The sequence below is a fragment of the Osmia lignaria genome, chromosome 5, assembly GCF_051020975.1.
Source record: "Osmia lignaria lignaria isolate PbOS001 chromosome 5, iyOsmLign1, whole genome shotgun sequence".
Taxonomy (NCBI): Eukaryota; Metazoa; Arthropoda; class Insecta; order Hymenoptera; family Megachilidae; genus Osmia; species Osmia lignaria.
The window spans coordinates 4,079,872-4,104,498 of NC_135036.1; the positions used below are offsets into that span (position 1 = coordinate 4,079,872).

Sequence of the window (24,627 nt, forward strand, 5' to 3'; positions counted from 1 at the left end):
ATCCTACCCCATGTGAGGTAAAAAATATACCATGTATCTACTACAGAGTTGACCTCCATATGTCTTCTACGAATCTACCTATCCAAAAACTATGTGCCCGTCAACACTAAGCAAGTTCCTATCACAAAAAGCTGTCGAGATATTCGGGCAGTCTTTTTTGGGTCCCTTATTCTATACAGGGTGGTCCATTTAAATAAGGCTAGCTAAATATCTCTTACAATTTTAGTGGTACAAAAAATGTTTGATATGTTATTTAAATGGTATCAAAGATGCAATATATTGCAAAAATATTTTTGTTTCCAAGGCCATTCTTTTCCAAGTTTTCAAGGTTATCATGCTTTTTTTTTGCATACAACTTAATATTTTTTTCAATTGCATCGTGTAGCTGTTAAAAAGATACATTCAGGCATGTATAATAACATGATCCTGAAATGACCTTGAGCTCCATAAAGTTGATATCTTCTTTATTTTTAAACTGCTGTAAGCCCTACTGTGAAAAGTACTTAAGATTTACCAAATCTGTTCCATACAGATGAAATCAAAATAATAATATCAAGTGAACTCATGGATATAAAAAAGTATTTGTTAGGTGAATACAAACAAAACTTTGTGTCTATATGAATGCAGAACTGGAAAGGGATCACAAATCTGAATCGCTGCGACCCCCCCCCCCCCCCCCCCCCCCCCCCCCCCGCCCCCAAACTTAAGAGTTAGTATAATTTGTGAAAAACAGTTTTAAATTGATAGGTCTGTTTCTTCATGTCAACTAACTGTCATTTGTTTCCTTGTTTGTATCTTTCATGTGATTACATCATCTATTTATATCTGTCTATGTCACTTAAGTATTGAAACATATCTTGATTTTTGCCTATCAAAGAGGTTTTTCTTAAAAAAGTTATAAAGATCTAATTTCAGCCCATCTCATCTAAAGTTTTAATTAAAATTTCCCTTCTCCTATTACTAAACCGATTACACCAAAAAATGTTACGGTACCAATATTTTATTTCGTAATTTAAGACGTGTAGCTATATGGCTAGAATGAGAACAAAAGGGTTAACGCTATCTTGATATCGAGGTTGCTTACGAACGCTGAACCAATTATCCGCGTCACGTTTAATACATATAAGGTACGAAGGTAGAGAAAGACGGGTGTGCATCGACTCACTGGCGATATCGTAAAATAAGCTTCGTGGGGGCCAGTCTTATGCACCAATAAGGCAGCATTCTGGCCAGGTCAATGCTTACTGGTTTTATGTTTCACCTCGTTCCGCGTCTCCTGTAAGTACTTTCAACGATCACCGTCTCAAGTGGAATTCTTACGCACATTAGTAGGACTCCTGATCATTTTTCGAGAATAGGACAGTCCTCTATTGTCTTATCTTATCCTGGTATTGAAACATTCTTATAGCAACCACCGCAATACAACGAGGTCGTAAAGTCCTTCAGAAGTCAAGGTACACAAAATCCGATGCTCGAAATAGCAATTTAAGGGAGATAAGGACCTGGAACTTCAGCTAGGGCCGCATAAAAAGATGTTCCGTGTTCTCTATGCAATAATACGAATATCGTACATATACAGGGTGATTTTTATTATGACTCAAAATAATACGAAAATCAGGAACGAAATTGCGTGGAAGGCTTCTTTATCGAGAAAGATGCACTTGAAAATCAGTTTATTTTTTATTATTTTCTCGATTTTTATTTGTAGAAAAACGTGAAAAGAATAGTTTATTTTGAAGACATAGTAAATCTTGAACATTTAAAACGATGATGCATAACAGCATTTGAAGAAATAAAAATCTGGGATACACAGCAAACAGTTTGAAAACTACAACTTTGCATACGAGAAAATGGTCACCATTTTGAACAACATCTTGTCTAAAAAATGTACATTAAACAAATAAATAATAAATTAAACTCAACTAATAATACAACGGATACTTTATTACGTTTAATGTGTAAAAACAGCCACAGCAACGTTCCATAGTGGAATCTGTAATATCGATTATTAGTTAAGTACACACATACTTAACCCTTTCGGTTATGGCGTCTTCATATGAGGACAGTTTGGTATATTTAAATTCGGTTTTTACCTCCTTGGAGATATTTTATACAACTGAAAAGTCGTAATTTAATTCAAAAAATTGCATAGCAAACCCTCGATTTTTTTTTTTTTTTGAGAAAAAATAATTCGTGACCGAAAGGGTTAAACTGATTTTCAAATACATCTTTCTTGAAAATAAAGCCTCCCACGCAATTTTGTGATTCTTGATTCTGATGATTTTAGTTCTTGCTGAACCATACAATCACCCTGACCCCATTTGTACCATGAATTTCGGACCACCCTGTATATATGTATGTTGAAACGAATCTCTAAAATAGAACGCAATATGTGATCCTCAGTGCTGCAACGATATTCCTTTTTAAGAGTTGTTAGTTCACTATATCGTGCTAGGTAGTAGAATAAACGTACCCAATATCGACCCTCATTTATACACGTCCCTGTAGAGGGTGTATAAAACATTAGAATGAGCTGGCCATTGGAATAAATACAATATTTTTCAAATATTACTTTATGTATTCATAAATCGCCAAATGAAGATTATTCCTAAAGATCCCAGTCGTGGATTGGCATGAGGGGGGTGGCACCTTAAATATAAGATATTAATGAAAAATGTTCAGTACTAGACACTGCAGTGACCCTGCAATAAACTAATAAAAAATTTTTTGATGCTTAATTCGTTTCTCGCTGTAATCTTATAACGCCCTTTTCTGTTGAGCATATCCACAATATAACGACTCGAGTACCATTTCTTCGAAGGTTTTCAAGCTGCATTGTAATAATTTCAAAACGAGGTTGCTCTATTTTAGGATACATACATTTACTCTATCGTTATGCTCAATTTCTGCGCTAAACATTAATCTGCTAAATTGGCTGTTGGGCATATGGGTATAATAAACTAGGTCTCTCAAGTGTTACTTGACAAGATGTTTCAAAGAATGCGGAATAGTTTCGTTTGATTGTACTTCATTTTGGCCTTTTCAAAGCAAGGCACTACTTTTCACCTAATGATTTACTGTTACAAAGAAACATAATGCATTATAATTACATATTAGTAACCTGGCCGATTATGTCAATTAATATTACGTCAAACTAGGAATTATAGTTACCCATGTTATAACAATCTCTAGAACCGTAATAAAGGTACACTATTTCTTTAATAGCTTCATTTGAATTGACTTATTTTTTGTTACGCAGTGCAGATACAAAGATGGTTCCTTTTACTTGTCCTTCACCGACCGTCAATGAATCAAGTCGCTTCACCGCGTGTTCACTTATAATTAGTGCTGGGTGCTACCGGCACCTTTACCAGTGGGTCTATCCGTTGACCCGCACTGACCTCGATCCACTATAATGCGTATTACTTATTACACAACAAAAGAATTAAAGAGTTATCTCTTTTCGCCTGGCAAGTAGAAGTGATGTGTTCGTCAGGTTAAACTTTCTTTTAATCATCTCGTTCGAGTTTCGCCAGTATTTCGTAGAATGTATGCTTTCTTGATCTTTACTTCAGTATCATGTTGATGCTTGATCCGCTTCGAGTAAAAGAAAGCAAGTATGTCTATTCACGGTCTTATAAAGGGCATTTCAAAAGTACTGTGGATTACGAAAACTTTTATTATATCAAAAGTGCTCTTCGACCTATTTTATCTCAATAAAATAATAATTCAAAAACGAAGCTTCAACCAACATTTTGGTAAAGGAAAAAATTGTTCGAAATCACCCCAGCATTCTCTGAATATGAAAATGAACTAATAACAGGGCCTTTGGAGCCTTGGGGGGTTAAAAACCCGCTCTGCCGTACCGAAGCTTCTGCTTATACTGGCATTGTTAAAGGACGCAACAGCGCTAAACAAATATCCACTCCCCATCAGCCACCACCCTCCAAATGGCGCCGGGGATGGATAATTTGATCACTGATAGGCATGGGCGCAAGGCGCCTGGTGGGTGTAATCGCTAACCCACTCAGGTTAGCTTTTCCAGCCCTATATCAATATTCCTTACGCCGACAACGAGTCAAGTGTTGGGTTTTCCGTACCCGAAAACGATGATTGGCTAGCCCATGAGTGGACAGTTTATCCATACCCGGCGCCGCTTGGAGGGTGGAGGCTGCTGGGGAGTGGATTTATTTTTAGCGCAATTGCGCCCTTTAATACCGCCGGTATAAGCGGAAACTTGGGAACGGCAGAGTGGGTTATTAACCCCACTAGGTTCACTTAAACAATGATAATCATGTGCTTGGCTAATCATTGTGTTCGGATCCGGAAGACCCAACACTTGACTGTTTGTCAGCGTAAGGAATTTTGTTCTTGGGTCGAAAAAAGTAACCTGACCTGGTTAGCAACTACACCCACCAGGCGCATTACGCCCATGAACAGATCATTGTTTAACTACGCCTTGTGGGGTTGATAATCCACTCTGCCGTTCCCAAGCTTACGCTTATACCGGTGATGGTAAAGGGAACGATAGCGCTATATAAATATCCACCCCCAGCAGCAGTGCCGGCGTTGGGTGGGAGAGGGCGTCGTCTAGGGCGCTAGATCTGTAGGGGGCGCCACAGCCCGGTGTCCCTAGTATGCAAATATACCGATATTTCCTCATCGTCTCTTCTCTCTGTCTACATCTCATATGTAATATTACATATGGTATATGCTATATATGCTGCGCCCCTGAATGGGCGCCACGATAATCTTGCCCAGGGCACCAGTATTGCTAAAACTGGCACTGCCCAGCAGCCCCCACCCTCCAACTGACGTCGGGTATGATTAAATTAACCACTCCTGGCTTGGCCAATCATTGCATCAGGTACGGAAGACCCAACACTGGACTCTGCGTCAGTGTAAGGAATTTTGTTTTTGGGTTAAAAAACTAACCTAAGTGTGTCGCAATCGTGTTTAGTGGACGGGGGTTTCGTCTCCCCGGACGCCTTGAGTTCGGGCCGGGAGCGTTAGGTGGCGACGAGAGGAACCGTGCTCTCACAAGCGCTCGCCCGGCATGCGGCTCGAATATATACAAGTTTCGAACCACGGTATGATAGGTGTCTGGGGCGCAGGGGTCGTCTGTTGTTGTGCTCTATTTTTAGAGCCTTGGTTCTAGTTAGATATAAGTGTTAACTTTAGTACGTTAAGTTTATTTTTGTAATATTGATATTGTTATTTTTGCACAATAAACGTACATTTAAAAAAAAAAAGGGGTCGTCTGTTGTTAACCCCACTGACGAGTCTAACAGACGATCCCGAGACGAAACACCGTTTGTTTTCTCGACTGCTACAAATGGGTTACTAAATCAAGCGGGTTAATAAAATCATTCCCTAGACTACACTCAACGTTCTTCCACTGGAAGAAAAAAAAATTCTGAAAATCCAATATGCACCGTTTGTCACCCCTACACATTCAGTTACATTTAAATACATACACACAATTCCTATGTAGCTAGCGACGACAAAAACTGACCATGGGTTACAAGAACTTAACAGTACACGGTATGCGATGGAGAAAACGCGCAAGAAACAGTGCACAATGTATGCCGCGGCAGTACGTGCAGAACTTTACCTGAATGTAGTCCGGAAGTGTAAAAATAGCGCTAAACGTGTGCTGAATATGCGAATTCTGTACAGCGAAATGACAATACTATTGAGCGATTAGACTGTTATCAAATAACTGAACGTGTCATAGAGAGGCGGGGAATGAGCCAGATTTGATCACAGTGCGCGCGGCTGTTGCTAATCGGCCAGGCTCGAATCATACGGGGCGATCAGTGGATACAGATTGAACGCGGGAATCTCGCCGGATGTAACATGTAAGTAACGAGAACGCGGAAGGCAGTTTAACATACTGCGCGCGTAACGAGCAAGCACGAAATCGAAAGCGCAAAATTCGTAACGCTTAGAATTTTAAATACCCAAAAGCAACAATTGGTGAACTTGTAGAAAAGACGTTTGTCCTCCAATTTCGATGACTTTTGAATATGTTGTGAAATTCAACATTTTAACCAGTTAACTGCGTTCAACGTGTATACACGTCAATCCAAAACTTTATTTCGGTTGACGTGTATACTCATCGTGTAAAATAAAAAATTACCATTTACTATAAGAACTCAAAATTTCAATAAGAAGTAATAAAAATGTCATTTGGTGGTATGTTTCCTTTATATTGCGAATCAAACTACTATGTATTTTATACAAAAAAGGTTTGATTATTCTCTTTGGTACATCGGATATTCCCTGTATTACTTTTTACAGACTAAGTTGACTATTTTCCCTAATGCATCTGGTGTTCCCCGAATAATTTTAACTTCTAAAAATTCTTTTTTTCTTTAAGATTTATTTGTTTATGAATTTTATTATTTTTTGACAATTTTAAAATTTTTAATAATAATAACCTTTTCAACAATGAATTGTTAATTCTTTATCGAATAAAAATGTAATCCTTTCTCGTTTTGCTTTACGCTTTTCGTAAAATGTATAATAGGAGCATTTGTCCTGCATTCGACGTGTATACATACTCGTCGTTGCTTGATTTTAATTACGCATTCTGTGAAGGATTTTTGAAACTAAATTCTGCAATTAACTGGTTAAGCATTTCCTCTAACCTACAAATCGGACTCGCTTAGTTTCTGAGATATTCGGGAAAAAATATCGTTACCACTACAGTGAATTCTGTCCACAAATATGCGTCTGTAACGGTGTATGCAACCGTCGTTAACTTAATATTTCTGTAAATAGGGATATTGGGCTTGTCAACTCCCTATATAACGGGTGAATTTAAAATTCAAACTTAACTCATTTCAATAATTTTAAATTTCATGGCATCTCGCCTCAATGTAGTTCCCGACTCGATCCAAATATCGGGTACCTGAAACTTTCGGATTCTCGCAGACATCTAATATTTAGTTTTTGAAAGATATATTTTGTTTATCAGTTTAACTTGTTAAATAATGGAGATTTTTCTACATTTCTGACAATAAGGATATTTTTCTTGAATGAGATGATCTAACTTTTAGGGTAAGAAAGTCAATAATTGTTTCATTTTGCATTCCTTTATTCCAGGGGTGGGCAAATAGCAGTCCACTAAGAGTTTTTTTGTGGCCCGCCAAAACAATCAGAAAAATCAGCTTTGAACCGAGATTTCCTTCCCATGCGCGACCGAAGATTCGTCTCCTATTTTCCACTAGGGCGGCCAAGTCAGTACATTGATTTTTATGGTACAATTTATACCTTTCTGAAATGCAAAGTTAACTAATGAATGCAATCATTTTAAAAGGTGCGGCCCTCCGCTAACCTCCGCTTCCACAAAGTGGCCCCCGAGTCAAAACAATTGCCCACCCCTGCTTTACTCCATAGAATCAGAAATTAATAGTCAAAGTTATGAGAGTAAATGACTCAAGACTTGTCCTATTATATACTGTTGTTTGTTGACTCCTTCCTTTTTCTTGAAGTTCCCTTGTAGGCAAATTAAAAAGCTTTTGAAAAATATGCTCGGAATCGATTAGTGTGTTTTCGGATCCTCTGGAGACTTACTGTAAGCGTAATCACTGAAAATAGACCTATAAACGTAGTTAGTTTGCAAAAAGAAATGAATTTTAAAGAATTCAAAAATCTACTGCTAAAACATTCTATAAAAGCAGTAAATTGCTTTGTAATGTTAACAGAGAATAGAAAGATTATAGAAATTATTATCTTACTATTTCACTTTACTTTATCTGGTAATTGTATTAAAATTATACTCAAGTACTTGCTTGATTTTTTTAGGCACGGAGTTTTCAGCGAAGGAACCAGATCAGCATGAAAAAGAAAGTTCAAATTCGACGATGCACGTAAACGGGCATTCAACACACGGTGCGAAGCAAGAAATGGGTAAGTTTTAGTTTTTAAATTAATTGTTTTAAAAAAAGAGGAAGGAAAAGGATTGGAAATTCTTATGAAATGTGTATTAGTACATTAACCTTTCGCAGACGATTGACGCATATGTGTGTCTAAACATAATTCTTATAGTAATTTATATTCCTGTACATATTGTAGTATATTCGTGATACAGAACACCGCTATAAGTGTAGACAGTAAAGATTTTGAATTTTGACAGTAAAGTAATTGAATGTGCTTTGAAGGATAGAGTTATTACTTATTTTACTTTAAATTAATTATACTCTGTGTAAAAAGAATACTCCCTTCTCAAAGGGTTAATCATTATCATTATTGATAAATTATTGAGGGAAAAATAATCAGATGGATGTTGATTTACTGAAGAAGAATATTCAATACTTTATTATACAAAGTGTCCCACCTAACTTAAGCAGTTTAATATGTCGCTTGTTTCTGATATGACCTGAAGAAGAAAAATTGATTACATTTAATTATGTCATTTTTTACACTTTACAATTTTTGTTTAGACAATATTTCAATTAGTATGCATTTGTATAATTAACCCTTAAACAATGGAGCTTGGGTTAACCGTGACCCAAATTTAAAAAATATAGGTATACAAAGATGTTAACCTAAAGTTGGATATATAATTTTTAAACAAAAGAGTTTCATATATGAGAAGAATAATTTTTAAAGTAACAGTGTAAAATTTAGAAAATGAAAATAATATGGAATACAAAATTACATTAAAATTGTGGCTCTCTCCATGGTCCGTCGTCTGAGAGTTAATTGATAATTGCTAAAATATTCAGACAGTGTATAAATGAAACTTGAAATACCTGCAGAGAAGCATAAAAATTGCTGAAATTCCGTCCAGTCGTGAACAACAGTACTTAACATAAAGAAAGAATGATAAGAACTAAAAATAGCAACAAAGATATTGCCATATCTCCGATTGAAATGGCACTCGTAATTTTAGAATTCATAGCCGCGAAGGAAGTACGGGTCGTAACGTTACAACTCGTAAATTTCACGATTTCAATGGCGTCACGCGAATACTTTGCCGCAGATCGAATGTGCGTCGTAAATGGAAAGAATAGAACTTGTATAGTGGTGGTCGGTGGCACTTGTTATATAAGCCATTCAAGGTGCCACGATGACGTGTTACGAAGGTGCGCCGTGCTCATCCTGTTCTTTCATTTAATATCGATCCTTCATTTGACTTTCCAGGCAACATAAACTCGTGTAACGGTCCCGGCTGGAATTTCACGGAATTCCAATGTTCAACATGCACCTAAAAAATATCAATTGAAATACCGACGACATTCCATCGAGTTGTCGAGTTCCATTTAATGCAACGTGAAGGATTTGATTTTTGTTATTTTTTGAAGAACGAATTTATTACGATCAAGAAAAAGAATCACGTTTTATTTTAAAAAATATTTTTAAATGCCAGAGAAAATAATGTACATATCCAATGTAGCCATTGAGCGTTAAGGTTAACTGTTTCATGAAGGAATTTTATACACTCAAGGTATATGGGCTTATTGCATTTTTCCCATATACAGGGTGTTTCATTTTAATCTTTCTACGCAATTATCTGCTTATAAAATCACTTGTTTTTAAATAAATGTTTGAAACAGAACTGATTTACTCTATTTCGAGAAGGATATCTTACCATAAACACGAGTCTTGTTTAAGTAGAGGTAGTGTACGTAAAAAATATGTAAAAAATTTTTTATATAGATTTATACATAGGGTAAAATGTTAAGACACTACATATATTTACCTTGGACTAGAAAAAATAAGATGATTTATAATATATATTGATACGGGAAAAAATTAATATTGTCTTATATCAACAATACATTCTCGTTCAAATAAGATGCCGAGAGTCAAATAGTTAATTTTTCGAACTCCCTGGACCAAAGGCATTCGTAATTCAATATGTAAACGTAAAGTGTTGAAATATAGATAAGGGCTAATGAAGCTGGCCCGCCTGGCATGAGCACTTTTGGTCTTCGCCAGTCAGTCGTTCTAGAAAAGCGCAACGGAGAACATTCACAGTTATAAATATATTCTGGTTTCTTTTATTTTCATTTTTATCCTACTTCCTAAAACCAATAATATAAAACCAAAAATTTGTTTTTTTAGCAGTATTATAGCTCAAGCAATATGTTTGATTTTCTGTATGATCTATTAATTAATTTACAATATCTTATATATTAATGTCTACAATAATATAAATACATAGAATTAAAGTTTCAAACATTTTATTAATTTGTAAAATTTAAATTGGCAAAATCGTTTTCTCTTCAGTAAAGAAAATATATGGAAAAATATTATATTATAAAGTATACAGGGTGGTCCACGCAACGTGTGCACTATGCAGTGTGTTAATTTTTGTTACAGGTGGAGGCGTTTCGGAGATTTGAAGGACAACTTTGTTTGTTTAAATAGAATACTATATTTTTTATACAAATATGTGGTAGCGTATCGAATTCTGAATAAAAAAGTATTGACCTTTATTAGCCCTAAACCTAATAGGTAACGAGTAATTTCACTTTATTACTTGAAAATTTTCTTCACGTGATATCAAGTAATATTAAGTAATATCCTTAATGCCAATGGATATCACTTTGAACACTGACGTTAGTTGCGATAAGCCACACTGTCACGTAAACACCGTTGTCCTGCGGAAATCTGTGATAAGGTTGAATCTCCAACTTGATATTACGTGAAGAAAATTTTCTTTGAAGAAATTCTCTTTTATTAGGTTTAGGGCTAATAAAGGTCAATACTTTTTTATTCAGAATTCGATACTCTACCACATTTTTGTATAAAAAATATAGTATTCTATTTATAAAAACAGTTATCCTTCAAATCTCCGAAACGCCTCCACCTGTAAAAAAAATTAATACACTGAATAGTGTACCTTTTTAAACCATGTAACTTTTGTATATAACATTTTTTCGCGCAACGCGTATTTTGGAAGTTATCCAATAACGTATATATCAGTTTATAGTATTTTTACATTAAGTTCATTGCTTACTCAAAAATCTTAACGAGTGTTTGCTCAATTTAAAATTAGGACATATAACTGATAGTACAACCAGGAAGGTTATTTTATAACTCGGACCTGTATAACAACACTAAAACAATTTACCTTACCTCTTTCTTCCAATATGGATCCATCTTACACATATTTTGCATACATATATTACGTATGTACGTGTTTGAATTATGTTTTAAATAAACAAACTTGAATCAAGGAGCCGACAAACTGATGTTTCAACAAATCGCATTATCAATAAAAAAGTACACATGGTCGTCATTATTTCCCTTTGGATCAGTGAGAGGGTAAATGAGGGGGATAGTTTGCGAGTAGCTAATTAGCCATGTTTGTTCTATAGCGATTTTTATGATGTGAATAAATATAATATACATATGAATACATGTATACCGCAGTTCACCAGAGTTCATAACTGCGACGCGCAGGTTGGAAGATGGTGGGGGAACGCAGCGAGCTCTCCGCTAATCGCTTTCTACTTCGTTTGGGAGTATCGCCAATCAGGGCGGAGATGCGCACGAAAGAACGAAAACTGGTTTTTTCGCAGTTTAGGACTCTGGTGAACTGCGGTATACATACAGGATGTTTCAAAACGTATGATCTGAAAATCGCAGATTCTTCTCGCCGGGTTGGTTATCGGGAACGAACCGACGCGACACAGTGGTTCAGAAATGGAATTCAGCTGTTCGGGCTTCGCAATGAAGAGAATAATTTGTAATTTTTTAAGTAATGAGATTTATTATCTTACGTTGTTGTGGTATACGTCGCTGGGCGACTGTATAGCTAACATTGGGAGTGACAGAAAAAATGTTAGTAATAAGCCTTGTAACTTGAATTAACAATATACCATAAGCGGCAAAAATTTTTAATGGTTCTTACTTTGGTGGGACATTGCAACTGAAGAACGCGATACAAAGTATAAAAATGATCTAGGTATTTATATACTGTTAAACCGAGGTTTACAATTGTTCAGCACAATTGCCGTGGTATTAAAGTATTGTCTCTATATTACAACCTTTGCTCGAGTTAAATATTGTAGAATTAAGTTAATTAATATTAGTTTCGATTCAGACGAAGCAAGAATCTTATCCTTTTCGGTTTTGATAAACACCAGCAAACGAAGGTTAGAGTGCAGCAATTAAAATAATGCCTAACAGTCAATTAACGTAAGTACTGTATGGTTAATAATGACTCAACAAGGACTTGAATATCCGATCTCACCTAGTTCTTCGTAAAATGAACCGTACTGGTTACGTACTGATCGTTTATTGATCTCTAACTGAACCCGAACTGTTATCGTCGCCACTTTTTTTAAAAGTGGCTGGTGATTATTTATTTTAGCGATTCCTCACCGATTTCGATGACCTTGAAATATGTTGTCAAGGTCACAGTTTTGAACATTTTTTCTCTATACATGTTACCGCCGCTCGGCCTCCGTTTTCGAGATATTTCCAAAAATAATTTTATGTCTGAATTAGCCTCGGGCTGAGTTGGAGATAAATTAATAAACTTTATTCTCAATTATTATTAATGGAGATTGTAAAAATTTCTGCCATTATATCAAAAAATTCTTGTATTAAAATCATACTTTAGCTGAAACAAAAATTCTGCAATGTAACCGACATAATGCTCTTTCCGGGTCCCATATCGTGGAATATTGGCTCTTGTTTGGCGAAAAGACCAGTTTTCGTTCTTTCGTGCGCATCTTCGCCCTGATTGGTGGTACTCCCAAACGAAGTAGAAAGCGATTAGCGGAGAGCTCGCTGCGTTCCCCCACCATCTTTCAACCTGCGCGCCGCAGTTATGGACTCTTGTGAACTCCGCTATATGTACTTAGCTTCTTATTTTTTAGTATGCAGGGATCGATATACCATGCGCCGATCCTGTTTCATGCCCAAGAATTTGTATACAACTTACTGATTCGTATCGTTGGACGGACTATACGTGTCGCGACGAAAGTGCGACGTTGACGCATCGTAGACGACCGTCCATTTTGCTTTATGTACTGGCTGCAGGAAGGCGTACAGTAAGCAACTACGCGACGCGTTGTGAACGAACGATTTAAAATTGATACTTTGGCGCAAGCAAAATAGTTTGATCCATCATGCAGTTTCGTATCGGAGAATATTTCTTAAAGTTTAACAACAGCGAAGAAATGCTTGAACACATAGTGGCATTTTTTAAAATAATTCAAAAGTATCCATACTTATACGACCAAACTTTATCGGGGTATTTATGGGAATATCTTAAAGAAAATTCATGGAAAGAGGTAGCAAAAGAAATGAAATGTTCAGGTAAATATTATTATTTAATTAATTAACAGAAATTTCACTACCATGGCGGAGCAATCCGTTGCTTTAACATTTGATATTTGTTATTAACAACGACCACATAATTTTTTCCCTTCCTTACAATATATATATATATATTCTTAGATAGGTACTGCATATGTAATTACTGTCATAAAATCAAATTTTTTAATAAATATTTCTTATTCTATGCATTATTTATATAGTTTATTAGGTTTTAAGAAATTTTTAATTTTGTACATATGTAGGTTACCATCTTTAATCTTAACCTTTAGACTGTAAACGTTTTTACGATACCTTCAAACCGTAAATGTGGATCTTTCGTGTCAAATGCACTTTTTAGTTAGTAATAATTCTTAAAAAATCTATAAAAATTCATATAATATCTCTAGCTGTTTTAAATTAAAACTATCACAGCGATTTTCACAAATAAAATACGTAGGAGAGATCAAAATTGTTTGAGATCGTCCATATACGAATAACCCTCCTTTATAGGTCAAGGGTTAAATTTAAATTAAATATGTCGATACTATCAGTAATTCAAAAATTAAATGACTAATAGTTCTTAAAAGTTGGTAAATGAAGAAATAATTATCGTGACTTTCATTAAACTGTAATGCAAGTCATAACCCGAACGCTACGGGGTGCAAAAAATTACTGCTATACGTATCTACAGGGTGTTACCTGTAACATTACTCACGATTTTTTACCCACTTGCAGCCATCTGGCAAAAAAAAGTTTAGAACAAGAGTTGCAGGGTATGAAGTGCACAATAAATATCAGTAAAAAAATGTCGAAAACAGTTTATTTTGGTGGCTAAATCAAGGTCACCTTGGGTTTTACGAATAGGAACACATATTTTTTTTTTCTACCATATTGTAGAGGACATCGATACGAATTCAAAACACATATTACATGATATTTTCACTAACATATTACTTGATTTACAAAAGTGGAAATGTGAAGTATTTAGCTTTTCGTCGTATTTGACTCTGACAGTGTAAACATTATTTCACCCCAAAGAGATTACTGTAAACACGCGTAATGTAAACACGCGACTAGAACATAAGAAAAATGCACTTTATTTAATTACATGTTCGAAATGCATTCCGCCTTCTGCTAAATACTTCACATTTCCACTTTTGTAAATCAAGTAATATGTTAGTAAAAATATCATGTAATATGTAGTTTGAATTCGTCTCGATGTCCTCTACAATATGGTAGAAAAAAAAATATGTGTTCCTATTCGTAAAACCCAAGGTGACCTTGATTTAGCCACCAAAATAAACTTTCTTCGACATTTTGTTACTGATATTTATTGTGCACTTTATACCCTACAACTCTTGTTCTAAACTTTTTTGGCCAGATGGCTGCAAGTGGGTAAAAAATCGTGAGTAAAGTTACAGGTAACACCCTGTATACCGCAGTTCACCAGAGTCCATAACTGCGACGCGCAGGTTGGAAGATGGTGGGGGAACGCAGCGAGCTCTCTGCTAATCGCTTTCCACTTCGTTTGGGACTATCGCCAATCAGGGCGAAGATGCGTGCTGGAGATGCGCAAAGAACGAAAACTGGTCTTTTCGCAGTTATGGACTCTGGTGAACTGCGGTATACTTATGTATTTATTGGTTTATAATAGCGTTAATAAGTTGATTAGTTTTCATCGTCAGTGTGAACTATGTACGAGGTGAAAACATATTTTATTAATTTATTGTACACACTTTTTTAAATAATAAACGATAAGTTAAATGGTGTTAAAATTTCATATCCTGAAAACATTTGGATAATAAACAGATTACATTATTTTTGTATAACACATGTGATATTTTCTGAGTATGATAGCAGTATTAATATTTTGTCGGATAGCCTCTTTTATTTAAGAACTTCTGGATCATTCCATGCCAAATATGTAGATTACTTTTTAACGTCGATGCGATGCCAGATATAATAAATAATTCCAAATATAATAAATAATTATCAGACCCATGCTGTTTAATTCTTTTTTAAATCTTTTCGTTCACAGTTATTCGAATTTATTTACTTTATTTACTTATAATTATAATGACACAAAAATATCTACACTCGCGATCAAATCAGATTTGCACGAGGAAAGTGATGATTTCCCCTAGACTTCCCCGAGGAAAATGACAGTGTAGTGAAAGAGGCCCCGTATTTCTGTAGCCTCCTACCAGTGATGTGCAATTGTTGGATTTTTTTGCGTGTGCATGCTTAAATAACATTCCAACTAAAGACATCACGCGATACCATAGCTGTATACATTACACATCTGAAAGTGGCCCGCGTATTTTCAGCAGTTTTTCGTATAATAAATTGGCTGCAGTCACAAAAAAATAGTAAAACAATTTATTAATATTATTTATATAGTATTGTATTTTATTAAATTAAAGTTCTCTCCCCTCCTTAAAATTTCTGGAACCCAATGATACCTTCATATTTAAAAAATGTACCTAGGTGAACACGTCATTGAGTCGCTTCTAGTGCTTTTTTAGTACGCATGTGCCAGAAATCTCGCACTGCATATCACTGTCTTCTACCATTTGCGTATAAATGTCTACGCGGGAAAATTTGAATTAACATTTAGTTTGTTATCCGTATTTCTCAATTATATACTGAATTCTATAATACATAATAATTAAAAATTATATTTTTTTTCTAAATTACTTTCAATATTAAAATCATCAAAATTAGGATTTTGAGAATTCTTGCTCTTCCTATGGCGCTATTTTTTCTAGGGAAGCCTGATTTGATCATGAGTGTAATAAAAAATCTAACTAACCGGTTATTAAATATCTGAAAGCAAAATATCATTTATTATTTAATATTATTCATGTATGTATGATTTATTACACGCCCCTTACGAGATATTTAATATTATTCATATTTTCTGCTTTCTACAGTTAACACTTGTAAAGAGATATGGATCAATATTCTATACATAATGCTTCTAAGCAAACTGCTAAAATTAAGTTTCCCCGATACGTTGGAGTTTGTGTTTTTCATGGAGAAAGAAACAAGAGAAACATTGCCTTCGATTCTAGAAGATCATTTGATGTCACCAACAAAAAACAAATGGTTCTCCTGCAGACGATTATGGGAAATCATTTCTCATTGGTTTGCTTCCCTATTTTCATAAATTTTCAGACAATGAGATGCGAAACTTTAAAGTCAAAGTTTTAATGTTGTTGGACGAAATTAACATGGTCGCAACATGATGAACGCATTAAATAAGAACCAACTGGAGAAAAATCACCACCACCTTGCGTTATTTCACATGTCACCTACTTCTTCATCCATCGATTCTGTTACCACTACATAGTTTCAACCTACTTCGTTATATTTTACTTCTAGCTCTGTTCAGTATGATACATTAACACTACAAACTATGGTAAATACACTTATGATTAATGATTCAATTCAAAAATAAATTTTTTAATTTTACGTCTTGTGTGTTTTTGCGTTCTTACAATATAGAGTGTCTTTTTTATCCAAATACGTTGGAATGTTTCATTACCTTACTGGAATGTAGTTAATAACATAGCTTAAACTTTGTATAATTATAATGATCCCATAATTAGAGTAAGTGCAGCATGTTTGGAATACTGTTGGTAAATTAAAATGCTGAAGTATCTGTTTCAATAGTGCAGAATTCCGAAATTTTAAAGCACTAGAATTCTAGATTTAAAATTCTAAAATTCTAAAATTCTGAAATTCTGAAATTCTGGAATTCTGAAATTCTAAATTTCTAAATTTCTAAATTTCTAAATTTCTAAATTTCTAAAATTCCAAAATTCTAAAATTCTGAAATTCTGAAATTTTAGAATTTTATGTGATATCCAGGGCTATAGCTCCCCTTAGACTTCCCCTTAATCCGGTACTGAATGTAACATATAACATTTTTCCACTTTCTAAAAATATAGTAATTAATGCAGAAGGAAATATTGAAAGGTACCAATGTACTCTTTATTAACTTTGTTTATTGTTGGGCAAATTATAACATCCACCGTTTTTTTCAGCAATAACCCTCTCGGACCTGCATCGTTTGCATCCCTGCATGCAACCTACTAGCGTAAAAGAGAATTAATTAAAACTACAGATTGATGAGAAAAGACAAAATATAATCCGTCAAAAAAATTTCTGCCAAAACATAAATTTTATGAAAATGTAACATAAAACGTTTTTCCCACATTTATTTATTATTGATATTTCTCAGATGTACATACAACTTGTTCTATACTAAATTCTATAATATTTAAGAATTAAAAATTATATTATTTTATTTCTAAATTACTATCAATATTAATATCGTCAAAATTAAAATTTTGCGAATTTCTGCTTCTCCTACATTACCATCTTCCCTAGTGTACTTAACATCTTCAGGGACCAATTTTTTTTAAATGAAAAGGAATGATTTAAATTTTTATTTAATTTTTTTCGGTGCTGTCATACGACAAGTTTTTTGCTTTTTTTCTATTGAAAGATTCTGTAGTGAACAGTTCACCAACAAATTTTAATTCTTTAGTCTCTTAAAATAATTTTAATTTTAAAACAACTAAACGTACACACATGTATTAGTGCCGAAGGATGTAATTACACTTCCTGCGTTTTCAGTGCAAAATATAAATAAAAATCTTTGGCTGTGTTAGTATTTGTAAAATTGTATTGATTTTTAAGAAAGTAGCTATAAAAAGAAAATTAAAAATTAAGAACTTTTTGTTAGCTTGGAGTGTGTTTACCTCCCTTTGCATAAAGAGAAAGTGAAAATTAGAATGTTACACTTGTTAACCCCTCTTAGTTAATATAATATAATGGAGCTTCTTAAAAATCTATGATTTAGTAGTAGATGCAGGGGTCAGTTGGCGAAGAGCTTCAGTTCCACTTGGCTTGGCCTTATTTTGCGGATTGTTTCATCCGCTGGAATCGTGCCGGAGGATGACATAACAGAAATAATGTTAGTAGAACAACTCGTACGATATAGGACAAACGATTTCAAAGAATTGCTAGGGTGTGCCCAATATCCAGGATGTGATTCGTTTATCGAGGACGATCCTAAAGGGTAAATCGGACGTATATAATCTCATCACAGGAAATGACTGCGATCGTTCAGCTTGCACTTACGCGATGGATGTTCCACATAAAAGAGAAAAAATTCTCGTAACATTTATTATAGACGTCATGTAGAAAAATTTGTAGTTAAAATAGCTTTCTAGAAATGTTGTGTTTAACCATAAAAAATTGTAGATAATTTTAAATAAATTACATAGAGAATAAGATGTTTGAATTTATTATAAAATTATATTTTTGAAAGATTACATAAGCTAATGTACATAAGCTGTGTATTAAATAGTTATGAAATTGGAATATTAGGCTATGGTAACCCTTGAATACCTTTCAAATTTTTATTGAATTCGTATCATTTGGTATACAGAGCTAAATAATATTTGACTCGACGAATACATTTCACAAGTACTTACCTTTAATTAATAATAAACAGTAAATAAATATATAAATAGAATGTTCTTTTAAGAAGTTATTAAATATTGGATCTTCATTTCGAGTCTATTTAATCTGAATGAGACAGGAGGGTTAAAATTTTTTGATTAAGTATTGTATAACATAATAGAATGTCAAACAGTTTTTAAAAATGTAATATGTAATATATGTATATTAGCCTAGAAATGTTATACAATATGCTATCGAGGCTGCATAAGAATTTGAATTCAATTTAATGATACATAAATAAGTAACATATATGTCAATTACCAAAAATGTATAATTCGAAACATAGAAAAATTTAGGAAATATGTAAAGTAAATGTTAGTAAAAGAAAAGAAAAAAAGAAGATACTATTGAAAAGAAATAAAGATACTATTGGGTAAATGCCGATGTCCACAATACTCCCCTACATTGTGTTTGTAATTAGGGTAAGTTGCTCAAGTCGTACCCCTTAAGAAAAAACTCGTATAAATGTTAAAATTTATCAAATAAATAAGAATTATATGTGTTATTTAAAACTTGTGTGAACATTGATATTATTTATTATAATAAATTTCAAACACTAAATATTTAAAAACTTATAGCGGTACCACTTACAAGGGGAACTACCTAAGTGTCACACTCACTTATTAATGAAACTTTGCCAGCTTGTAGAGCTCGTCGAGCTGAACACGCATATACCCCGTTTCGTGGGCAGACGACTAATTGTTTAAAAGATATTAATGATTAAAGTTAGTTACTACTTTCATTGAGAAGTATGACAGACTCACACATACAACTCGCAATCTAAAGATCCACGGTTCAAATCCTTGATTCCCAACATTAATTTTTTTTTTAATGATAATTTGTCTCTTTTTGAATAACTATTACATAAAAATTATCATAAAAAAAAAAATTTTTTGGGAATCAAGGATTTGAACCGAGGACCTTCAACTTTTAAGTCACGAATCTGTTCTGTGGTTAAACACATGACTCGTAATCTGAAAGTCCTTGGTTCAATTCCTGGGTTACCGTTTGTTTTTTTTTTTTATTTTTTTGTTTATTGATAATTTTTATGTAATAGTTATTCAAAAAGAGACAAATTATCATTACAAAAAAAAATGTTGGGGACCAAGGATTTGAACCGTGGATCTCTAGATTGCGAATTATATGTGTAAGTTTGTCATACTTTAGAATGTAAGGAGTAACTAACTGTAATTGTTAATATCTTTTAAACAATTAGTTGTCTGCCCACAAAACGGGGTATAGGCGTCTTCAGCTCGGCGAGCTCTACAAGCTGGCAAAGTTTCATTAATAAATGAGTGTAACACTTGGGTAGTTCTCCTTGTTAGGAAACTGGTTTCTTAAATGGTACCACCTATAAGCAAAAATAATAATTAAAGCCTATTTCTTTATTAATCTGTTTGCATATGTTACATATTCAGTTAATACAAACATCACACACATATTTCTTTATTCTTTTGTTAACTCCAGCGCATAGATCACGCACCCATGCTTTACATTTCAAGCATCGAATCATATTTTCCTCCCGGTCTTCTGCACAAATATTACAAAACCAATCAGTGTCAGTTTTATTGGTTTTCTTTTTTTTTTAATGTAGGTACCTTTTTTGACTACTTCTTTTCTTGTATATATAGATGCCGTTACATGCGTAGTTGTCGTCGTATTAAATTAAAAATTCAAAAGGTACTACTTAGACACAGGTACGACTTGAGCAATCGTACCCTATCTCAAATAGGACAAAGGTTACAAAAGATTTAAAATAAAACAAATCTTAACGTATACACTGTGCACATACGAAGTGATTTGATCCAATTTTAAGAAAGGTATTCTGTTTTACACGCTATCCGAATGCTTATTCGATCCATTATAAGTAGTCTTCCGTTTATAACTAAAAAAATCTGCATAAATTACATTTTATTATTTTGGATAAAATAATACTAAAAGTTAATTATTTAAAATTAACTTATTCGGAGAAGAATATAACTAGACTAATCGTAAGACGTCAGAATGTAAACATAGCTATAAAAGTAAGCGCTGCCAATGACATACATTGTTGAAAGGCTATAGTTTTGAAAGAGCAGTACGATAAAAAAACTTTTTCTATTCTTTTCTAAAATCCAATAAGAAATTGGTACCTAAATTACAAATAAAATAACAAGTAATAAAATACCTTATTTAGAACGTAATATTAATTAAAATAAAGTAACAAACATCAAAACATTTTTATTAAAATGAAAGTTTATTTCGTTAATGCTGAGTCCTGTTATCAAATCATATATAATTAACAATTGGGGATTTATATTGTGTATATCCTTTATTATTCATCTCAGTTTGTCATTAATGTAATTTGATAAGGACCAGGGTAGATTTGGCCACTCTGAAAATGTCGACTGGCCCCATCACCATTCTAAAATTTCAGGATTTCAAAATTCCTAAAATTGTAAAATCTCATAGTTCCAATATTTCAGAAGTTAACAATTACAAAACTCTTAAATTTCATAATTTCGAAATTTCTAAGGCACTTGGCCCACCGCCAGTGTAGCTTTTATCTACTTTTGACATATTGTTAACAAAATTTTTTAATATAATTATTAAGAAAGTATATGAGAAATTTTTCTTTATTTCGCGTATTATCATTCGCCTTTAAAGTTTTCCTTTGTCTGCCAGAACTGATTAAATTATTATCTGTAACATATTTTTTCCATTTATCATACATCTTTATAGCTCCTTTAATTGAAATTTCATATTTGTTTGCAGTTTCTTTGAACGTTAATACACTTTCTCTGTTTCCAACTATTAACTGTTTAATATTCATAAATCTTCTATCAAGTGTTCATCTACGTAAATAAAAACTCAGATAATGAGTAAAATTGACGTATGCATAAAAATGCAATGCATTTGCTGAACGCGTCGAACCAAATGGATTATTTACGTATCATGCAAATAAATATAGTCAACAGATATCTATAATACGTACACACATGTATATCGTACATGGTGAAGGATAGCCTAGAATACACTTAGTATAAAAGTCATAAACATTCGTATACACAAGTGCCTATTTTAAACTTTCTTTTGTCCGCTACTGTGCTTGCCATCGATGTGAATTTTAAAACTAGTGATCTGTTAAAATTATCAGTCATTTGAAATTTCCATTTAAGGTAAAATAATTGTACCTATGACGCATGGTAATTTCTCCAAGTATTTTTATTTCATATTAAAAATATTCGATAAAGTTCCGAAAGCGACAACACTCCGATTTTTCTGAAATTTTTGCCAAAGCTTATCTGTAATTAGAGAAGAAAGTCCCTAAAAGGATTTTTGGCGACAAAGCCTCATTTGCCACCCAGCCCCTTCAAAGTTTTGACAGTTCTTACTAAATATCTCCGAAAATATTGATTTTAAAGAAAAAAGTTTCAAACAAAAAATGAAGCTCATAAAATGCTTTACAAAAAAGGTTATACACATTTTTTACGTAAACCTATTATTTTGGCTGTTGTGAACAATAATAGTATTCTTTCCTGTACATGTACGTATAATTATTATTGATGTATTTAAGTTAGGTCAGGATGCTTTCGTTTACGCATATTTTTATAATTAATTTATTATTATTTCATGAAAGCGTTGCCGGAAAGTGCAGATTATGTGTTCGGAACAGATCGCCAATTATACTGCGTTGTGTCGGTAAGGTAGGGAATGATATCAACGATAGTATCGAAATTACTATTTGTTTACATAACATCCAAAATAATAGGTTTACGTAAAAAATGTGTATAACCTTTTTTGTAGAGCATTTTATGAACTTCATTTTTTGTTTGAAACGTTTTTCTCTAAAATCAATATTTTCGGAGATATTTAGTAAGAACTGTTAAAACTTTGAAGGGGGTTGGGGGACAAACGAGGGTTTGTCGCCAAAAATCCTTTTAGTGACTTTTTTTTCTAATCAATGGTAAGCTTTTGCAAAAATTTCAGAAAAATCGGAGGGTTGTCGCTTTCGAAAGTACACCTGAGGAAAAATAATTATTCCTATGACGCATGGAATTTTCTAAAAGTATTTTTATTTCATATTAAAAATATTTTTCGTTTGACCCAGAAATAGTAGTTTTACATGGGAAAAATATTTTTTAAAAAAATAAGAAAAAAACGTATAAAGCATACGTGTTTTTCATGCGTGTGTAGCAACGCTCGTGACCCCAGTCAATGGCTTTCGTAGCGTAGTGGAGTATCATCTGGATTATCTGGAGTATCTAGAACGTATTGATCGCGCCTAAGCAGCTGTACCTCGAGCTGACAGTATCGTTGGGGCGCCCGCTCGAGAGGCACACGTGTTACACGCTCTCACGGTCGAACCATCGTCGGCTTTCGCGTCCTTCCATCAGTCGAGGGAAAACTCGTGGAAAAGCGTAGAGACGCGAACCGATCGAACCGACTCTTTCGAAACAGTGTCGCAAACGAAATCGTCACGGGTTTGTTGGTACGCGAATTTTTTTCTCCCATCTTCGAGCTGACACGTAGTTCAAAACGACGACATCGTGCCAATTCGGCAATTTGTTTATTCTTCACTCTCGCCTTGACAGCGGTTCGCGGCGTGTGCACGCCTTGTGAAATCGGAGTGAATATTTTTTTTAAAGAAGATACAGTGAACGTGGGTGGATCGGTGAAATTTCAAACAGTTTAAATTGTGTTTTCGTTATTTTTTATTTTTTTTCCTCTTCTAAATGAACAAGCGGTGTTAAGTTTGGACGCGATGTTTGAACGGCGATTTGTAGGTGACGAAAATTGCTTTACATTGTGGTTTTAGGGAACAAAGGTGTTGAATTTTAAGCACCTCTTCTCGTTTGGATGCTTGTGCAAATTTTGGAAGCCTTGCCTCTACCTATTTCATTATCAAATAAAATATACAACTGGATTCAGGTTCAGTGCTTAAAACATTGAAAAATATACCGATATTATTTTTATGCTGTTTAGAGTTTTCAGCAGAAAATTGCAAATAGCATCAATTTTTAATAGAATCAGGTAAAATATTATATTCATTGAATTTATCTCATGTGACTTATTTTAAATGAGCTCGTTCCACACTTCTGGAATCTATTTGGATTTTTAGTTAGGAGCTCAAAGTTTTTAAATGAATTTCATATTTAAAATAATATTTAAAGGAATATTAAATAAATATAAATAATATTTAAAGAAATATTAAGGAAATATAAATAATATTTAAAAAAATATGAAAGAAATAATTTAAAATGAAGCATAATATCCCTTCCAAGAATTAATATATGGTTTTATAAATTAAATTTGATTAAAAACCTTTATTATTTATTAAAATTTATCGTTATTAAGTTTCTCATTGATTTGCTCCAATTGATTGAAAACGTATCAATGATCAGTGTTATTTATAAGCAGATATGTACAGGATATCTCATTCTAAAATATAAATGGTGAATATTTTCATCACTGTCAATGGTACCGAAAATAACTTTAAATAGAAGTAGAATGGTTTCAAGGACGACATAATTGAGTGTAACTAGCTTTTTTGTCGGTAGACGTATAAAGGATATATGAAGGTCAAATTTTTTTTCACATGAAATCATATATCTTCTGATGAATCAGTAGGTGTATTCCATCATGAGTTACCTAGGCTTGACTATTTATCCAAGGAAATTATTAGTTTCAAAAATATTTGAATTTCATTATTGCGCAGTGGTACCGGTACACTTGTCAATATTTACCTTCTCTTTATTTTTAAATAACTCTTGGTATTTTCTTGTATAAAATGATAAGGAGTAATGGAACAACTTCAATGATCTC

General features: G+C 33.5%; 2 protein-coding genes across 16 annotated transcripts in view; both read left to right on the plus strand.

The window, feature by feature from the left end:
- LOC117607945 (echinoderm microtubule-associated protein-like 2) overlaps positions 1–24,627 on the plus strand; it is a 111,991-nt gene that overhangs the window by 32,260 nt on the left and 55,104 nt on the right. For 12 of the 15 annotated variants that reach the window (XM_076688485.1, XM_076688486.1, XM_076688480.1 and 9 more), the window contains exon 2: positions 7,813–7,917. Coding sequence is in view for 2 of the 15 variants with exons in the window: in XM_076688489.1 (XP_076544604.1) it covers positions 7,872–7,917 (46 nt within the window). In the remaining 13 variants the exon portion in view is untranslated. Of the gene's footprint in view, positions 1–7,812; positions 7,918–23,129; positions 23,630–24,627 lie in introns of those variants that run through there. The other 3 variants (XM_034332234.2, XM_034332232.2, XM_034332233.2) reach the window with 3 other exon arrangements.
- LOC117607946 (uncharacterized) lies at positions 11,556–16,761 on the plus strand. Its single transcript, XM_034332247.2, has 2 exons — positions 11,556–13,287; positions 16,221–16,761. Exons 1-2 carry the CDS (start codon positions 13,098–13,100, stop codon positions 16,454–16,456), a joined length of 426 nt encoding a protein of 141 aa, XP_034188138.1. The 5' UTR covers positions 11,556–13,097; the 3' UTR covers positions 16,457–16,761.

What these genes read in the sequence shown, in the direction of transcription:
- LOC117607946 (XM_034332247.2), top strand. Translation starts at nt 13,098, where the DNA reads ATGCAGTTTCGTATCGGAGAATATTTCTTAAAGTTTAACAACAGCGAA. An exon ending in AAAAGAAATGAAATGTTCAG is followed by an intron (nt 13,288 to 16,220) that starts GTAAATATTATT and finishes TGCTTTCTACAG; the next exon opens with TTAACACTTGTAAAGAGATA.